The sequence below is a fragment of the Monomorium pharaonis genome, chromosome 5, assembly GCF_013373865.1.
Source record: "Monomorium pharaonis isolate MP-MQ-018 chromosome 5, ASM1337386v2, whole genome shotgun sequence".
NCBI lineage: Eukaryota > Metazoa > Arthropoda > Insecta > Hymenoptera > Formicidae > Monomorium > Monomorium pharaonis.
Window position 1 is genome coordinate 22,972,074 of NC_050471.1, and position 17,352 is coordinate 22,989,425.

Genomic DNA, 17,352 nt, shown 5'->3' on the forward strand with positions numbered 1-17,352 from the left:
GTATATTTTCGTAATCGTAAGAAATTGAGCAATACGATTGGTTAATTTAATCGGTTACGACTAATTTGAGCAATATGATTGGCAAACAATCTTAAAATTACGATTAAGGAAATGTACGTGCAATGGCCTTTACAAACCTGTTTCCACACGAAAAAAGACAGAATATATTCACCTCTCTGTCGATTCTCTCCGCGCGCGTCGCGATGCACCAAGGCCGGTATTCATAGTCAAATCTTATTTCAAGATCGTCTCAAGCAATGTCTTAAGATGCTAATACGGCTCTGTGATTGGTTGATGGCATCTTAAGACAGTACTTAAGATGATCTTAAATATATGATCCGACTATGAATACCGGCCCAAGGTCTCCATTAATACAAGCTCTATGCTCTAGTTTACACCGAGCACTTGGTACGCGTATCAAGTAGTGAATTTAAGCTGATCAACCAATGATTAAACACATTCACTAGTTATTTACTATTTGATACGCACCAAGTGCTCGGTGTAAACTAGGGGTATGTTTGCTTTGCAGTAGTGTAAGGGCCTAAACACAATGCCAGGCAATAGGAACAGAAATAATGAAAGAGAGAAAGAGAGAAAGGATCTTCTCTCTTTCTTTCTTTCTTTATTTCTTGTTCCTATTGCCTGTTGCCTGGCATTGTGTGATGACCTTAACGAAAAAGAACAGATCATATGGTTAGAGGTTAGAGGTCAGAGAGGTTAGAGGTTAAAGCGAGGAATAAAATTTAGGATTAAAGTGATAACAAGAAAAGATTAGAGAAGTAGAGAAAAAATTATAGTATAAATAGGAAGAATAATACAGAACACATATGCGAGGACAACAAAGTAATAACGAGTAAAGCTACAAGTGTATCTGCAGATTTAATACATTAAACACACAAAAATAATTTTTTACAGTTTGTATTGCATATTTATTTGCAGATTTGGTACATAAAACCTTAAAAAATTTTCTAACGATTTTGGAGTTTATCTTATTGATTAACTGACAAAAGATGATTTTTTACTTTTTAAATCTTTATTACTCCAAAACATCAGTTGAGTGTATTTTTATCATAATTTAAGTAGAGCAAATTGAACATAACATTTATTAAAGTAGAAACTAATAAGGTAAAATAAGAAAGTATTGATTTTATAAAGTATTGATACATATTGAATTTAAATAATGTATGAAATTTAAATCATTAATTCTGTTTTTGATGTTTAAACCTCTGATATAAAAATAATTTTAATAATTTTGATTTTTAATTTAACTTTTTTGCTCATAAAACAGCATATAAAATCATGCAGTATCACGATTCACAACGTAAGTAAAGTTTTATAGAAAATATACATAGCTACTGTCTACCAATTTTAATCTTTCAGAGTTGATCTATTGTATTTGTTAGACCTACTGTTGATTATAAATTCTGAATTATTATTAAAATAAACTTATTTTTTCTTTTTTATATAAGTTATGTATTTCGGTTCTTTGAAATTAATTAGTATTTTTGGTAAATATGCAGTATAACTCTCTCTCTCTGATTATTCTGTAATTTTGTTAATTTATATATTTTTATACATAAAATATATTCTGAGAAAGAATTACAATTATTGCTCAAGTTTTATTTTTTTTATTTCAGTCTTATGTCAATAATTAGAGTATGCTATAAGATATGTTAATTTATAAAATTCTGTATATATTTATTAATATTATTTATAACTTTATAAATTAAGATTAGTTTTAGTTTTTGTGCATATATTTATTAATGGTGCTGTTTATAAATTAGATATAAATTAGAGATATTTTGTTAAATAGTGTGATTATAATTTTTGATTTGTTTAAGATATAATTGATGATATTAATTCATTAATGATCAAAATTTATTTATAAAATGTTTTGGACCCACAATTTGACTAATCACGATTGACTGACAGACATTAGTTAATTTTGCTCTATTTAAACACTCTTTTGAAGAATTTTTATCTTTTACTTTAAAGAAAACATAAATTAAAAAACACAAGATTAAAAATACATTTTTTTAATTTAAATTATCAGGTAATTTTTTATTTTTTAATCTTAATTATTAAATTAATTATAAATTATAAAATATTTATTAAAGATTTTTTATGATTACAGAAATTTGAACAAAATAATTCATACTTATAGTGTGTATTTTTAAGATATACTTTATATTTGAACTTCCATCTACATAAAAGAATGAAAAGGTATAAATTGTTAATAATTATAATTACATTTTCTGGTATAATTTAAATTTTAAATTATATAAAAAAATAATTTGTATTTTTAATTAATTAAGCAGTAAATGTTTTATTTTTAAGAATTAAGTGATAGTTTTCTTTAAAAGTAAGGGATAAAATTGTCACGTATAAGAATTCTTTTAAACCAGCATTAACTCATTTTATATTTAATTTATAAATTAAATGGATCTGTAATATATAAATTTAGTGTCAATAACTGTATTACAGATGTTTGACAGCAAAATTTCTGTAAATTTAAAAAATATGACTTATAAAACATTATTAGACATCATAATGTTTAAAATTGAATCATAAAACATCTTTAAGGTCACTATTCATAGTCAAGTCTTATATTTAAGACCATCTTAAGTACTATCTTAAGATGTCATTAACCAAATACAAAGTTATATTAGTACCTTACGATATTACTTGATATGGTCTTGGAGTAGGATTTGATTATGAATATTGGCCTAAGATGTCTTTTGGTTATATTAAGATATCTTATATTTCCATTTTGGACATTGTGCTGTCTAAGATTAATAGTTATCATTGCTATTTATTAAACTTAACTTAAGAAGATATGTAGAGAAGAAAAATTAAAAAATTATTAGATAAATTTAACATAAAGAAGTTTGCTAGATAGTTTAAAATTTTAAGCTTTAAAAGTAATTATTAAATAGTATAATTTTAAAAAATATTGGGTTGTTGAAAAAATTATGACGGCCATTTTTTGGTTTTTCAAAGGTCATTTTTTTATATAAAGAACAAAGATCAATTAATGATATATTGCCCGTTTTGTTCGAAAACTTTTTGCCATCTTTCAGTGAGCTTCATAATCCCTTGTTCATAGGAGGGTTTGTCTTTATCGGCGAAAAAACTAAACAAGGTCAGTTCATGCGTCATGACTTTTCTGACAACCTAATATATATAAATATATGTATACAATACATGGGTAAAACATGATACATATAATTGATATAAATTAATAGAAATCTTTTTATGATTCAAAAATTCAAAATTTCTAAAAAATAATTATATTTTACTTGTTTAATGCTTGTTAATCTTTTGTTAACAGAAAAGCGCTTGAGGGAGGCTTTTCGCACTGATTGTCAGACATTAATAACACGCTTTGAGCTGTCTTACAACACTCACTTTCAGAACTTTTGTGAAATTTGGAAAGAAATGCAGTTTGGTTTAGTTTTTGCGTGCGTATTTTACTTTTTTTATTATTAATACTTAATATATACACATCTTTGGATTAGTGTCCTATATGGTTTTTTTTAAATATTAAGAATACTAGGTAAGTGAGACGATCATTATCCCTAAAAAATTTGGCATCTAAAAAACAAGTCTAGTGTTTTGTCGACTTCAATTCATGTTTTTTTTTAAGGATCTATTCTACCTTCTAGCCTGAAAAATGGGCAAATGTTTGGAAATATTTTTGGGAAAAACTAAAAAAGATAGACACTTCTTTGTTTTTATATTTTATTTATTATACTTTAATATATATTTAAGAATTTTTTAGAGTCAATTTTATCTATTTATTGTGGAGAAAAGTCAGACAATCGAAACCTCTGCATGCAAAACATGGTCTCATGGTGGAAATCCTAAAGATCGTAAAAGTTGTTTGAAACAATCGAGCAAAATATTTTCTTGAACATGAGTGTTGTTCTAGAATAGACTACAAGTAATTAATTCGGATACAAATTGACAAAATAGTTGAATTTATTTAAAAAAATCAATTTTTGCGCCTCATTTTTTCAATAGTTTTTGCTGCGAAAAAAAACTATCGTAGATATCGATGTGATTGTTGTCTATTTCATGGAGAAAACATATATTTACATTTAAAAAAAGATTGGAGATGATTTGTTGAATATTGTGTGCTTTATTACTTCCGCCAGCTTAAAAAGTGCTGTTTTGAAAAAACGCGTTTAAAGTTTCAAATTTGGTTTTTATTGATATAAACCTTTATATTTCGGTACTTACAACTAATCATATTCTACACACTTAGGGCTATCAAATTATGCAAAAAAAAATTAAAAATTTTAACCTGACAAGGTAAAATGGACCCTTAAGACGTCTCGAAAATTTATCCTGAGAGACGAATTATCAAATCCATTTTTTATCAATCTATCTTATGCAAAATGATTACACAGATTTATAAAGAAAGTATTCTGCGCCATGGACCAGACCAGGTTATTCCTATGTATTTTGGTCTGCTTAAAACGAATATGATGTCAATTTTGCTCCACCATATCTCAGTTTTTTTACAATTAAAAAACCACCTTAAAAACCATAAAACTGGAGATTTCTGACTTTTACTCCTACAAACGTTAAACTTTGTGATCCAATAGATTTTATTATTTATTTAACTAACCATTTTTAATCTTAGGACTCTCTAATAAATGCCCCATAATCCGATAACCTATTAATAGCAAATCCCATTATCCCATATATAACCCTAGGGATTCGATACAAATGACGAGAAAAATTTTAACATGATACTGTATCTTTGACATTACAACCATTTCCAGCATTTTCTGAGGCAGCAGGTTTTTTAATTCCGATACGAGAAAGATCTGAGGAAATTCTATTTGATAGGATAAAGCAACATATTAGGAAATTTTCAATACGGGATGCACTTTACTTTAAGAAATTTTTATCACCTCTCTATTAGAACTCTTTATTACCTCTTCTCTCCTCAATAAACCCTTTTCTCCCAGTCTTTTCTGGGAGAAGAACTTCCTCTACTTCCCATCCTCTATTTTCATAAAATCTCCGTCGTCTTCTTCCTATCCTGTCATTGTTTTGCCTTTTTGTGCTCTTCCCTTTATCTCTTTCCAACACCTTCCAGTAGTTCTTCCCCAAGTAACTAGTAGTTCTTCCCAACCCCTCCAACTTCTTTTCATATCCTTATGCTCTCATTCCCCTCATTGCCTTTCCCTCTAAACTGTCCCTTTGCAGCTTTTCACAAAATATATAACTCGACACGGTTCTCTCTACTCCCAACACCCACCTCAAGTACCTTTCTTGCAAGTATGTCTCTACTTCTTGTCTTCTCTCTCATCCCCATATTTTTACCCCATAACTCATAACTGACCACACTTATTGGCTATAATTAGTTATATTTATTTATGATTTTTTAAATATAAGCAAATATAAATATACTAATATTTTGTAAAGAGGTTTAATTATAAGAGTTATTTAATAATTTTTTATATTAATTTTTTGAATGACGAAAATTGACGAACATGAATGTTTTATAGTATTTACAAGAATCCGGGAAAAAGGGTACGAAGTATTAAGAAAGTATTTTATTATTAAGGGAGCAAGTATTAAATGTTAAAAAAACATTTTACTTTTACTATTAAGCCAGTATCTTTGCTTTTGGGTCGATTTTTTGGGGTATTTTAAATAGTTCGAATTTTTTAGAAAGAGAACAATGTAAAGAAATTTGCATAAGTTTTATAAACTTATAAATTATTTACAAAATTTAACATGCATTTTTTTTAACTATTGTTTTTGACAGTGTTACAATAACTCATTTTATTTTGATCCAAATAAAAAATATATTTTTTAAATAAATATAAAATATATAAAAAATATGATTGTGTGTGTGTGTGTGTGTGTGTGTGTGCGCGCGCGCGCGCGCGCGCGTGCGTGCGTGCGTGCGTGCGTGTCGTGTGACACTCTTATTTCTTGTATTATTCACATAGCAGTCAATGTTCGATTTATTAATCTAATTAATTAAAAATTTTTAGGAGCTACAACATCTTCTCTCTCATTTGATTTACAATCAAATAAACATTCTAACTTTTTAATTTTGCTACTAAAAAAATTATCGAAAAATAGATATTTATGCAACTAGTGCGATGAATCTGATAATTGCCCGAAAGTGCAGGATATCGCCTTCAGCTCTTGTGTCCACTCGCACGGGCGGGCAATAATCGATCCGCACATGTCGTCTACAATATTTTTTGTTGCGTTAAAATATTAGTCTTTTTGTGTGAAGTGACACGTGAAAATAGGACCATTTTTCATGCACTGGTAGCGAAAAAATTTTTTCTAAACCTTGCCGTTTTTGCAAAAATTAGTTTTTAAACTTGATTGTAATTAGATTTGTATAAATAGCAACAGATAGCTATTGTTTAACACAATTATGACAACAAAAATAACAAATAATTATTCTGGACTAAAATAAATTACGTCAATCGATTCTACGCTAAAAACGACGAAAACATATATATGTCCATGTAAATATCCTCATTTATTACAAAAAATTTATAAACAATTTCTATGTACATGTAACCCCTTTAACCTACAGTGAAACGAGTCGCGCTATCAAAAAGTGTTGATGCAGTTTCTGGCAGCGTTCCTAGCAATAATTTTTGTAACAAAAAGTTAGTTGTCAAAAATTTAAACAATTTGTTACAAACAAATTAACAAATAATTATTCTAGACAAAAATAAACCACGCCAATTGATTCTACACAAAAAACACGACGAAAACATGTATAATATGTCCATGTAAGTACCTCCATTTATACATATAGAAATTATTTATTTTTATATGTATAAATGGGAGTACTTATATAAATATATAAATTTTTTTATAATAAATGGAGTTATACATGTCTTTGTCGTGTTTTTTTGCGTAAAATTGATTGGCGTGGTTTATTTTAGTTTAGAATAATTATTTGTTAATTTGTTTATAATAAATTGTTAAAAATTTTTTCTTGCATCTAACTTTTTGTTGCAAAAATCATTGCTAGGAACGCTGCTAGTAGTGCGATTCTGTAACTTGTTAAGGGGATGCTGGAGTTGTCTGTTTTACCAACAAAAAGATAGTAATTTTTGTTTAACAATATCTTTTTATTTCTTTTATAGATTTGGAAATCCTTCTCCAGAATAAAAGAATACGCATTGCTATCAGTCTGTGGAGTGGAATTTCCTCCAAAAACGTGAAAAAATTGTTAATTTGCTGTCACATCATAACAATGTTTGCTTAATATAAAAGATCTACAGTTTGTACCTACAAAATTTGTATTCACAGACTAGTAGACGACGAGAACAAACAGTGTCGAGTTTCGAAAATTAGATTTTAGTGCCTAATTGAGACGAATTTATGAAACAAAAATTTAGGTTATATACGCGTAAAAAGTCGATAAATAGAGCAATAAAAAAAAAAATTTTTTTGTCCTCGATATAAAGTCCAATTCACAGATGGATATTAATATGTGTACTTTAATTCTGGAAAAGAATTTCCAAATTTATAAAAGAGATATATACGAAATCTCATTAATGATGTGCATGAATGACTCTACATTATCGACCTCGATCAAGTTTGAGAGGCAGTCCAGCATCGCCTTAAGAAGTGTCGGTATCGTTATACTGTTGTTACGCAGATATTTTATATGGTAAAAAAGCTGCGCAACGACAGTATAACGATACCGATATCTCTACAGAATCGCGGCTCAGGAACTGCATTAACATTTTTTTGTTATCGCGACTTGTTTCGTCATAGGACTTAATGGGTTAATAGTAGCGTAGCGTCTCCGCGGAAAATTGAAAATTGAAAAAAAAGGAAATGATAATGAATTATTAAAACATTTTAAATTCTTTATTTGTATAAAAAAATGTGAGTATTTCACGTTACGCTTTATTTTTATGACATCGGAAAATATTGGAAAATATCACATTTTCATATCGTTAAATAAATATACTTTTAAAACAGAATAAAAATCTGACCATAGATTCTTAAAGTTTTTATTTTAAAAGAAACCTTTTTGGGCGTTTGAAAAAAAGGTAAATTTTTTCAAAAAAATTTTTCGTTTTTTTATTATTAACAAAAATCTTTTCTTTTAATATCTTCGACTTTTAATCAAGCTATCATAATTCTAAATCTTCTTCCTTTTGATTGAAAAAAAGGGTTGAAATTGATTGAATTTATTCGAAAATATGAGTCGACAAAGTTAAGAGGATGCTAAAGCCGTGTGTTTTACCAACATTCTGTTTAATCATTTAATTTTGAATTGAATTTACAGAATTGATAATCCTTTTACACTTTTAAAGTACGTACACAAATGAACCCAGGGACGATTAGATAAAGACCAAAAATGTAAAAAATTTTTTAAAGTTTATTTGTTCATAAAAATATTTGCTTCAAAATACAAGTTATGTAGCTTATACGTACAAATGAATGGTGTTTCCAAGTTTGGAATAGATTGAGGAATAAGATTATAATCGTCAAATTACGATTACAAGCCGTAAAAAAAGATATTTTTATAATAAAAGCGCTTAAATGAATAAAATTTTTGATCACATAAATATGTTTTTTTACGGCTTGTAATTGTAATTTGACAAATATAGTCTTATTCCTTCTATTTCAAACTGCGAGACACCATTTATTTGTAAGTATAAGCTATATAACTCGATTTTAAAGCAAATTTTTTCATGAACAAGGATAAATAATGACTCTGTATTATCGACCTCAATCAAGTTTGATGGGCAGTTTAGCATCCTCTTAAGGGGTTACATTAACCCCTTTTGGTACTAATCGTAACTTTTTTATAGTTGATACCCTGAGGCTTAAAAAACTAATATATGTTGTGTGCGTGCATGTATGTTTCCGTGCGTGTGTGCGTGTAAAACATGTTGTTTATTGTCAGAGAAGTATTAAAATTTTTAAAGCAAAAAACTCATCTGGCTACTTCAAGAGCGTAGTTCGAATTTTTTAGGGGAGGGTGACAAGAAATCTCTTATTTAATCTCTATAATTAATAACTTTTTTCAAATGTTTTCTTTATAATAATTTAAGTTTGACAGAAGACCAGTTAACAAAGATTGCAAAAAAACTTGCAGTTATCATCCTACTGAAGTGACTTTAACGGAATTTTGTGAAGACGCTCTTTGCATAACAAAACAATTTCTGGTAAACGCATCTAGTTTAAAAGAACGTATCGGAGCTCTGTATCTTACATACGGAGTATACTATAAAATCCCAATGAAACAACTGAAGATCAGAATGACTATGTCGGATTGGAGTTGTTTGATGGAATTGCACAGTCAAATAAAAGAGGAAGAATATCTTGACGCTAATTACATCTTATGCAAGCTGATTGTTGATCGTGTATTTATTCATTGCATTGGCGATAGAGAGGTATATATGATTGATTCAAATTAAAAATATTTTTTCTGAGTTACAAATATTACATAAAAGGAAAACTAATCATAACAATAATCATAGGATTTATAGAAATTTTATTAGAAGGTTTTTTAACTTGAAAAAATAGAGCCATGTAACTTTACCGATATAAATTTTTTAATAAAGAAGCTTTTGGTATTGCTGTCTTCAAAATAATAAATAATGAATAAAATTTAAGCAATAGAAACGATATCTTGTCATCGAAAAATATTTTCTTCAGAATATTGAGATGAATATTAATATTTAAAAAATTGAAAAAATTGTTTATAACGATTTAAATGTCGTTTCTACATTTTCACTGCCATAATAACATATTTAAAGAAAATTGTATAATTTATGGATACTTTACATTCTTATAAATGGTATAATGGTATATGGAAAATGGTATAATGAAGCTTTGTTTTTTTTATTTTAAAACATTTTTTAAACTTTATTCTTATGAATATAATTTTTCCAATTTCTTGTATGATTTGATTGACAATAATAGGTTCATACCTTATATATATATTTTTTTATTACATTTATATAATTAATTAGTTTTTATATTTTGATTTATTGTTTATCTAATTGTAAGTCAATGTGAGAGTAAGTAATTTCGACCGTTTAAGTAACATTGTGGATTGACCAATGAGATTGTAACTGCGAGGAAAATTTTTGTTGTACACGAAAGATGGCCGAAACCAATGTGCCGTTTGTACATTACTTTATACATTATTAAATTTGTACATTATTAAAATACTTACAAGAAAATCTCGCAAACCCGAAAATTCTGATTTTAATGAAACTTGGCATAAATGTAAAGGAAGTAAATACATGAATTTAGAAATTTTCCGTTTGGGTTCAAAAACGGTTTGAAGAGGTGAAATCACTCTTCAAAGGTAAAAACATTTTTGCCTTTTTTCGATATATCTTGTAAACTAAACAAAATATCAAAAAATGTTTTATATAAAAGTTTTACAGGATAAATACCTCTATTTAACTATGGTATTTATTTAAAATAATTTAAAAACAAAACGATTTTTTAAAAATGAATAGCATAAATAGAGGTATTAATGCTGTAAAATTTTTATATAAAATATTTTTTGATATTTTAATATTTTACAATATATTATATATTGAAAAAAGGTAAAAATGTATCAACCTTTGAAAGGTGGTTTTACCTCTTTAAACCGTTGTTGAGCCCAATCGGAAAATGTCTCAATTCATGTATTTACTCCCTCTATATTTAGGTCAAGTTCCATTAAAATTGGAATTTTCGGGTTTGCGAAATTCCCTTTTTAGCAAAATCGAACCAGCTTTGGCTCTATAAGCGTATATTTATTATTTCGTTATTAAACAGTTTTTTTGAGCTTGCTTTTATTTTATATATTAAAATTTTTATTTAATAACGATGAAAAAGAATGTTATATATTTAATTATAAAATAATTATATTAACTGTCAATTAAAACGATTTAAAACAGTAATAATTAGAGTCCGACCGAAACCACTTTTTTTTTTGTTTTGGCCGAAACCGAAAACGAATATTCGGTCTTCTCTGAATTTTGGTCGAAACCGAAACCGAAAACCGAAACTTTTGAAAAAATTTATAAAATATTATATATATAACTTAAGAGATTGTTGGAAAAATGTATATTTAATATTTAAGTATTCTGTTATCGAATAAGCTTTTTATCAGTTATTAAATAAGCTTTTATTTAAGAATGTATTAATACTTTATTATTTATTACATTTTATTACAATATAAATGTATTTTTTAGAAAAAAACAAAAACATCTTTTAAAAAGTCAACTTTTTAATAGAAATTATATTAGATACATTGCATAGTATAACAGTAAAGTTATACATCACAGTTTTATTATTTAATATTATATTAAAACTTAATAATCAAAGTTAAATAATTTTATGTTGTAACATAAAAATAAAAGTTTCTCGGCATTTTTTCCCAATAAATTACTGCGTCTATCTGTATAAATCTGCCCAGCAGAGCTAAATAGTTGTTCTCTTGCTACAGAAGTCGGCGGAGCTGATAAATATTTATTTGCAGCTTTTTGTAATTGTTTGGATGAAAACGGATAAGAGATAAGAGATGGTGCAACCGCTGGCGGCGCTGGCGACACCGAATTTCGGCTGACACCGAAATTTACTCTTAATTTCGGCCGAAACCAAAATCAAGCCGAAATCTTGATTTTTAGTCAAAACTAGCCGTAACCGAAACCGAAATTTCGGTCGGACTCTAGCAATAATTATGTTATCCTACACGAGTAAAAAAATTTGAAAAAAATTAAAAACGCCTATATACTAATTTTGTGTGTAATTAATTTAATGTAATTTTATTTTAAAAATAAATTTAATCACGTTTCTATATTATATAGAAAGACTAAAGAATTTTTTTAAAACTGAATTTAATAGAATTCATTTAAATGTACAAATAGGAAACATTTATGAAATAATTGTTAATAAATTTTACATTAACAAATAAACTTAGATATTAGTCTCTTAGAACTTGCAGTGATACATGAAGTGAAGAAATTATAATCCTTTTATTTAATACAAAATTTGACTAAAAATGTGATTTTACAGATCAAATTATTAATAAAAAAGTATTTTAAATATTAATAAGTTGTGTATTAAAATATTAAAATAGCGTTTGTAAAATTTATATTTATTGAACGATATGTTTTGATATATTAATACAAAAGCGTTTTTTTCTTGCAGTATGGTATCGAAAAGCAATTCTATCGAAAACAGCCTGAACAACCTAAACTAGACGTAAATTTAATGCCAGAAATCAAGGAATTAGCGGCACCAGAAAAGCTTTTATCAACTATTAGCAAACTGAGTAAGGTCTACGAAAAAAAGAAGCGCATTTTGTACGATGCAGAGGGAGATTCTGGCCTGCAACTTTATGATGCAAACATGGCAGATAATATTGTCAATGACATTCGCACGATACAATCAGAGAGTAGAATATTTGTCAAATCTTATGTACCAAACACCAGCTATAATAAGCCATCAATGGTATTATCAACATCAGCATTAAACGAAACAGTTCAGAAGGATCAAAAACGGTAAGTATTTTCTTAACTTATAGAATATGTCGATAAAAGTAATACAAGGCCAAGTAAATGATGATGACATGAATTATCCTATCTAAAAAAAGGCATGTAAAGTCGATTGCTCGCATTTCTCGAAGTTTATTATTGTCGCTTTTCCGCGATGCCGATTGGTTCTCTCGTTGCGCATACTTCGTGTTGCAAGAGTAGCTGTCATTGCAATTTTGACAGCTGTCAAATTTGTTAAATATTATTTATACATTTATTGTTGTAATTTATTTTTAAAAAGTAAAAAATAAAAAGTTAAGTAGCGCGCGCAAAGCGAGGAGGGAGCACGGAGTGAGCGAGTGAGTGAGCGACGAGGGAGCGAGGAGTGAGAGAGGAGTGAGCCAGGAGTAAGCCAGGAGTGAGCCGGGAGTGAGCCGGGAGTGAGCCGGGAGTGAGCCGGGAGTGAGCCAGGAGTGAGCGAGGAGTGAGCCGAGAGTGAGCGAGGAGTGAACCGGGAGTGAGCGAGGAGTGAGCCGGGAGTGAGCCAGGAGTAAGCCGGGAGTAAGCTGGGAGTGAGCCGGGAGTGAGCCGGGAGTGAGCCAGGAGTGAGTCGGGAGTAAGTCGGGAGTGAGCCGGGAGTGAGCCGGGAGTGAGTCAGGAGTAAGCCAGGAGTGAGCCAGGAGTGAGCGAGGAGTGAGCCGGGAGTGAGCGAGGAGTGAACGAGGAGTGAGCCGGGAGTGAGCCAGGAGTGAGTCAGGAGTAAGCCAGGATTGAGCCAGAAGTGAGCGAGGAGTGAGCCGGGAGTGAGCGAGGAGTGAGCCGGGAGTGAGCCAGGAGTAAGCCAGGAGTGAGCCGGGAGTGAGCCGGGAGTGAGCCAGGAGTGAGTCAGGAGTAAGCCAGGAGTGAGCGAGGAGTGAGCCGGGAGTGAGCGAGGAGTGAGCCGGGAGTGAGCCGGGAGTGAGCCGGGAGTGAGCCGGGAGTGAGCCAGGAGTGAGCGAGGAGTGAGCCGAGAGTGAGCGAGGAGTGAACCGGGAGTGAGCGAGGAGTGAGCCGGGAGTGAGCCAGGAGTAAGCCGGGAGTAAGCTGGGAGTGAGCCGGGAGTGAGCCGGGAGTGAGCCAGGAGTGAGTCGGGAGTAAGTCGGGAGTGAGCCGGGAGTGAGCCGGGAGTGAGTCAGGAGTAAGCCAGGAGTGAGCCAGGAGTGAGCGAGGAGTGAGCCGGGAGTGAGCGAGGAGTGAACGAGGAGTGAGCCGGGAGTGAGCCAGGAGTGAGTCAGGAGTAAGCCAGGATTGAGCCAGAAGTGAGCGAGGAGTGAGCCGGGAGTGAGCGAGGAGTGAGCCGGGAGTGAGCCAGGAGTAAGCCAGGAGTGAGCCGGGAGTGAGCCGGGAGTGAGCCAGGAGTGAGTCAGGAGTAAGCCAGGAGTGAGCGAGGAGTGAGCCGGGAGTGAGCGAGGAGTGAGCCGGGAGTGAGCCGGGAGTGAGCCGGGAGTGAGCCGGGAGTGAGTCAGGAGTAAGCCAGGAGTGAGCCGGGAGTGAGCCAGGAGTGAGTCAGGAGTAAGCCGGGAGTGAGTCAGGAGTGAGCCGGGAGTGAGCCGGGAGTGAGCCGGGAGTGAGCCGGGAGTGAGTCAGGAGTAAGCCAGGAGTGAGCCAGGAGTGAGCGAGGAGTGAGCCGGGAGTGAGCGAGGAGTGAGCCGGGAGTGAGCCAGGAGTAAGCCGGGAGTGAGCCGGGAGTGAGCCGGGAGTGAGCCAGGAGTGAGTCGGGAGTGAGTCGGGAGTAAGCCAGGAGTGAGCCGGGAGTGAGCGAGGAGTGAGCTGGGAGTGAGCGAGGAGTGAGCGAGGAGTGAGCTGGGAGTGAGCCGGGAGTGAGCCAGGAGTAAGCCGGGAGTGAGCCGGGAGTGAGCCAAGAGTGAGTCAGGAGTGAGCCGGGAGTGAGCGAGGAGTGAGCCGGGAGTAAGCCAGGAGTGAGCCGGGAGTGAGCCGGGAGTGAGTCAGGAGTGAGCCGGGAGTGAGCGAGGAGGGAGCGAGGAGGGAGCGAAGAGTGAGCGAGTGAGTGAGCGAGGAGTGAGCGAGGAGGGAGCGAGGAGTGAGCGAGGAGGAAGCGAGGAGGAAGCGAGTGAGTGAGCGAGGAGTAAGCGAAGAGTGAGCGAGTGAGTGAGTGAGTGAAAAAGGGCGGGAGGGAGGGAGCAAACGAGCGAGCGTAACTAGATAAATATGTAGCTAGGTAGCTAGGTAGCTAGGTAGCAGTAAGTATGCAAGTAGGTATGTATGTTGGTCTGTATGTATGTAGGTAGGTATGTAGGTATGTATGTATGTATGTATGTATGTATGTATGTATGTATGTATGTATGTATGTATGTATGTATGTATGTATGTATAATTAAACTTTACATTTTTTTATTCAAAATTGCAGAAGACGTTTGATTAATGTAAACGAAAGATAGAGAAAATCAAATTGCAATTATTATTATTTTTAAAGTAAAAAGTCAAATAGCGCGCGCGCAGCGCGCGCCTGTAATGTTCTAGTACATCAAATAACACATAAAAAAATAGAATAAAGATGAAAGAATAATGAAAAAGTTCACTTTTGTTACACAAATCGTGTAATTTTCAAAAAAATAATTAATCCTATGATAAAATTTATTTGACTTTTGTTAAAAATAAATATTATTTTTTCTATTATTACATTTTTATTTTTAGTAATTTATTATTAATTTTTAAAAAATTTTACGAATTACTGATTGTGAAAAAACTGTTTGATACTCAGGAACTTATAATTGAAGTGTTTTCTAAAAAAACTGAAAAAATTGAAAAAGTTAAATTTTTAGAAAACAAAACATCTTATCAAATCTTGTATAATATTATATATAACACACACACACACACACACACACACACACGCACGCACGCACGCACGCACGCACGCACGCACGCACGCACGCACGCACGCACGCACGCACGCACGCACGCACGCACGCACGCACGCACGCACGCACGCACGCACGCACGCACCCACGCACGCACGCACGCACGCACGCACGCACGCACGCACGCACGCACGCACGCACGCACGCACGCACGCACGCACGCACGCACGCACGCACGCACACACACACACACACACACACACACACACACACACACACACACACACAGTTGAGAAATCTTTTAATCTTTTATTATGTTTTTTTTATGGTAGTAAATGGAAGTTGATTGTAATAAATAAAACTATTCCGTGACCTGCCAGCGATACTGCGTACTACTCAACAAAAAAAAAAGACTTTAGAATAATTATAAAAAATATTGAGAAGTCTACATTTTTTCTAAAAAATCTTTATACATGTGAATTCGGAATATATTTTAAGAATTTTTCATTCTGTAATTTCTGAAAAAAACTTAAAAATCTGAAAAAATTAAGATATAAGAAATCTTAAGAAATTTATAATATGAAAAATTCTTAAAAATATTCTTAGATAAATTATATGAGAAATATTTTTATCAGGATATAGTTTTAAAATTAATATATTAATTATAATGGCAATTTTCTTGCAGCATTCGAGTTCGCAAGAATCAAGTTCTGTCCAAATTAGGCAGAGCATTTGAGAAAGGATTACAATCTGAAGAAGAATCAGATGTGGAAGAGATGTAAAGACTACTTAGTATCTCTTTGTAAAAAATGTGTAGAAAATTATAATAGTTCAAAACTAGAGAATAGTTCAAATACAAATAAGATGAAAGATATTTAAAATATATAAACTTTTCTTTAATTTGTGATTTAGCTGCATTAAAATTTGCATTATGCATATAGTGCATAAAGAGTGAAATTCTGCTTGGAATTGTAATCTTAAGCTTAAAGCCTTCGTTTTTTTTAAATTTAAGCTTTTTACAATAAGGATTTTGTTATGCGTTGAGTTAAGTTTATTTTTAACTACGAACTTAGGTTTATGGAGTATTTACCATAACGTAACATGTTATGGATATACTTATGTGGAAGCTCTAATAAAACTCTGTGATAATTTCATGACATTTTTCTTTCCAAGAGACAATTAAAGAAGATAATTTAACTAAAGAAATAATATGGTATGAGTGTTAATATGTGTTTTAGAAAATTAGGATATCCCTAAACTGGTAATAAATGTTTTAATGATAAACTTTTTGTAATATTTTTTAAGATAAAAATTCTAATAGAAAAATGTCGAAGCTATAATAGTTTTCAAATACAAAGTTTAAAGATTACGAATGATAAGACTAGAATTTTGCGCGCTCAGATGTAACAAATTGATAAATAATAAAGATATTTCTGTGAAGCACATTGTAATCCTTACAGACAGTAAAAGTACAATCTCAGCATTAAACAAATAAAGTCACCACAAACCATAATAATTATATTTTAGAAATAAGACACTAGTACTTCCAAATAATAAAGACAATAGGAAAATAATAATTTGCTGGATACCCGCACATAAAGAAATCTGGGGAAACAAAAAAACGAATAAACTGGAAAAAAAATTAATCACAGAGGAATACAACCAAGATCTAAAAATTCTATTGAAGGATCTACAAAGCATCTACAAGGAAGAGATCTATTGTAAAAATAACAAAGAACTCTAGAGGCAAGCACAAATTAAAGGCAAGTTTTATTTTCAGAACTTTTATATGGAAGTCTTCCAGAACTTCTATAGGGAAGTCTTTGACAATAATAAAATTGTACAAATATACAAGAGTTTTATTTAAAAACTATTTTTGTTTATCCATAACAAATTTATTATGAAATCAGTGCAAAATATTTTATTAATACAGGAAAGGTACTGAATTTGGAACATTACTTTGTTTTTAAAATATATTTTTTAAATAATAG

The 17,352-nt window shown here is 31.7% G+C and overlaps 1 protein-coding gene across 1 annotated transcript; it reads left to right on the forward strand.

The window, feature by feature from the left end:
- The first annotated feature begins 518 nt into the window (after window positions 1-518).
- On the forward strand, window positions 519-16,984 carry LOC105833862 (snRNA-activating protein complex subunit 1). The gene is made up of 6 exons (XM_036287357.1): window positions 519-716; window positions 1,289-1,321; window positions 3,332-3,461; window positions 9,116-9,413; window positions 12,175-12,527; window positions 16,047-16,984. The coding sequence occupies exons 1-6, from the start codon at window positions 551-553 to the stop codon at window positions 16,141-16,143; spliced, it is 1,077 nt and encodes a 358-aa protein (XP_036143250.1). The 5' UTR covers window positions 519-550; the 3' UTR covers window positions 16,144-16,984.
- The last annotated feature ends 368 nt before the right edge of the window (window positions 16,985-17,352 follow it).

Bases quoted from the DNA above. Each gene is read 5' to 3' on its own strand.
- LOC105833862 (XM_036287357.1), top strand. From the start codon at position 551: ATGCCAGGCAATAGGAACAGAAATAATGAAAGAGAGAAAGAGAGAAAG. The intron at 1,322-3,331 runs GTAAGTAAAGTT...TTTTGTTAACAG, and splicing joins GCAGTATCACGATTCACAAC to AAAAGCGCTTGAGGGAGGCT. The intron at 3,462-9,115 runs GTGCGTATTTTA...AAAAACTTGCAG, and splicing joins CAGTTTGGTTTAGTTTTTGC to TTATCATCCTACTGAAGTGA.